Source organism: Cebus imitator, unplaced genomic scaffold (assembly GCF_001604975.1).
Source record: "Cebus imitator isolate Cc_AM_T3 unplaced genomic scaffold, Cebus_imitator-1.0 Scaffold131, whole genome shotgun sequence".
Taxonomy (NCBI): Eukaryota; Metazoa; Chordata; class Mammalia; order Primates; family Cebidae; genus Cebus; species Cebus imitator.
Genome location: NW_016107446.1, coordinates 1,597,964 through 1,599,239, shown reverse-complemented (window position 1 = coordinate 1,599,239; position 1,276 = coordinate 1,597,964). Strand labels below are relative to the sequence as shown.

General features: G+C 49.1%; 1 protein-coding gene across 1 annotated transcript; it reads left to right on the top strand.

Annotated features, from left to right (window-relative positions):
- Positions 1-884: 884 nt before the first annotated feature.
- Positions 885-1,274, top strand: LOC108312912 (40S ribosomal protein S6-like; the record flags this gene model as incomplete). The annotated part of the gene is made up of 1 exon (XM_037742957.1): positions 885-1,274. A coding segment is annotated over exon 1 (354 nt), but the record flags the coding sequence as incomplete, so codon positions are not given.
- Positions 1,275-1,276: the final 2 nt, after the last annotated feature.

Sequence of the window (1,276 nt, the reverse complement as noted above, 5' to 3'; positions counted from 1 at the left end):
ACAGCCAAATCTTAAAGCTCTAAAATGATCTCCTTTGACTCCATATCTCAGACCCAGGTCATGCTGATGCAAGAGGTGGGCTCCCTTGGCCTCAGGGAGCTCTGCCCTTCTGGCTTTGCATGGTGCACCCTTCCTCCAGGCTGCTTTCACCAGCTGGTATTGGGTCTCTGTGGCTTTTCTGGGTGCATGGTAGAAGCTGTTGGTGGATCTACCATACTTGGATCTGGAGGATGGTGGCTCTCTTCTCACAGCTCCACTAAGCAGTGCCCCAGTAGGGACTCTGTGTGGGGGCTTCAACCCCACATTTCCCTTCTGCACTGCCCTAGCAGAGGGTCTCCATGAGGGCCCCACCCCTGCAGCAAACTTCTGCCTGGACATCAGGTGTTTCTATGCATCCTCTGAAATCTAGGTAGAGGTTCCCAAACCTCAATTCTTGACTTATGTGCACCCACAGGATCAATACTATGTGGAAGCTGCCAAGGCCTGGGGCTTGTGGAGCCAAAGCAACCACAGTCTTGAGCTATGCCTTGGCCACTTTTGGTCACGGCTGGAGCAGCTGAGACACAGGGCACCAAGTCCCTAGGTGACACACATCGGGGGGCCTGGTTCTGGCCCACAAAACCATTTTTTTCCTCCTAGTCCTCTAGACCTTTGATGAGAGGGCCATCGCAAAGGTATCTGACACATCCTGGAGACACTTTCCCCTTGTCTTAGTGATTAACATTCGGCTCCTTGTTACTTATGGAAATTTCTGCAGCAGGCCTGAATTTCTCCCCAGAAAATGAGATTTTCTTTTCTATTGCATTGTCAGCGTACAAATTTTCCAAACTTTTATGTTCTACTTCCTCTTGAACACTTTACTACTTAGAATTTTTTTCGCTCTTTTCCGTGGCGCCTGGAAGGCGTATAGCTGCTTCAAGATGAAGCTGAACATCTCCTTCCCAGCCACTGGATGCCAGAAACTCATTGAAGTGGACGATGAACGCAAACTTTGTACTTTTTATGAGAAGCGTATGGCGACAGAAGTTGCTGCTGACGCTCTGGGTGAAGAATGGAAGGGTTATGTGGTCCGAATCAGTGGTGGGAACGACAAACAAGGTTTCCCCATGAAGCAGGGTGTCTTGACTCATGGCCGTGTCCGCCTGCTACTGAGTAAGGGGCATTCCTGTTACAGACCAAGGAGAACTGGAGAAAGAGAGAGAAAATCAGTTCGTGGTTGCATTGTGGATGCTAATCTAAGCGTTCTCAACTTGGTTATTGTAAAAAAAGGAGAGAA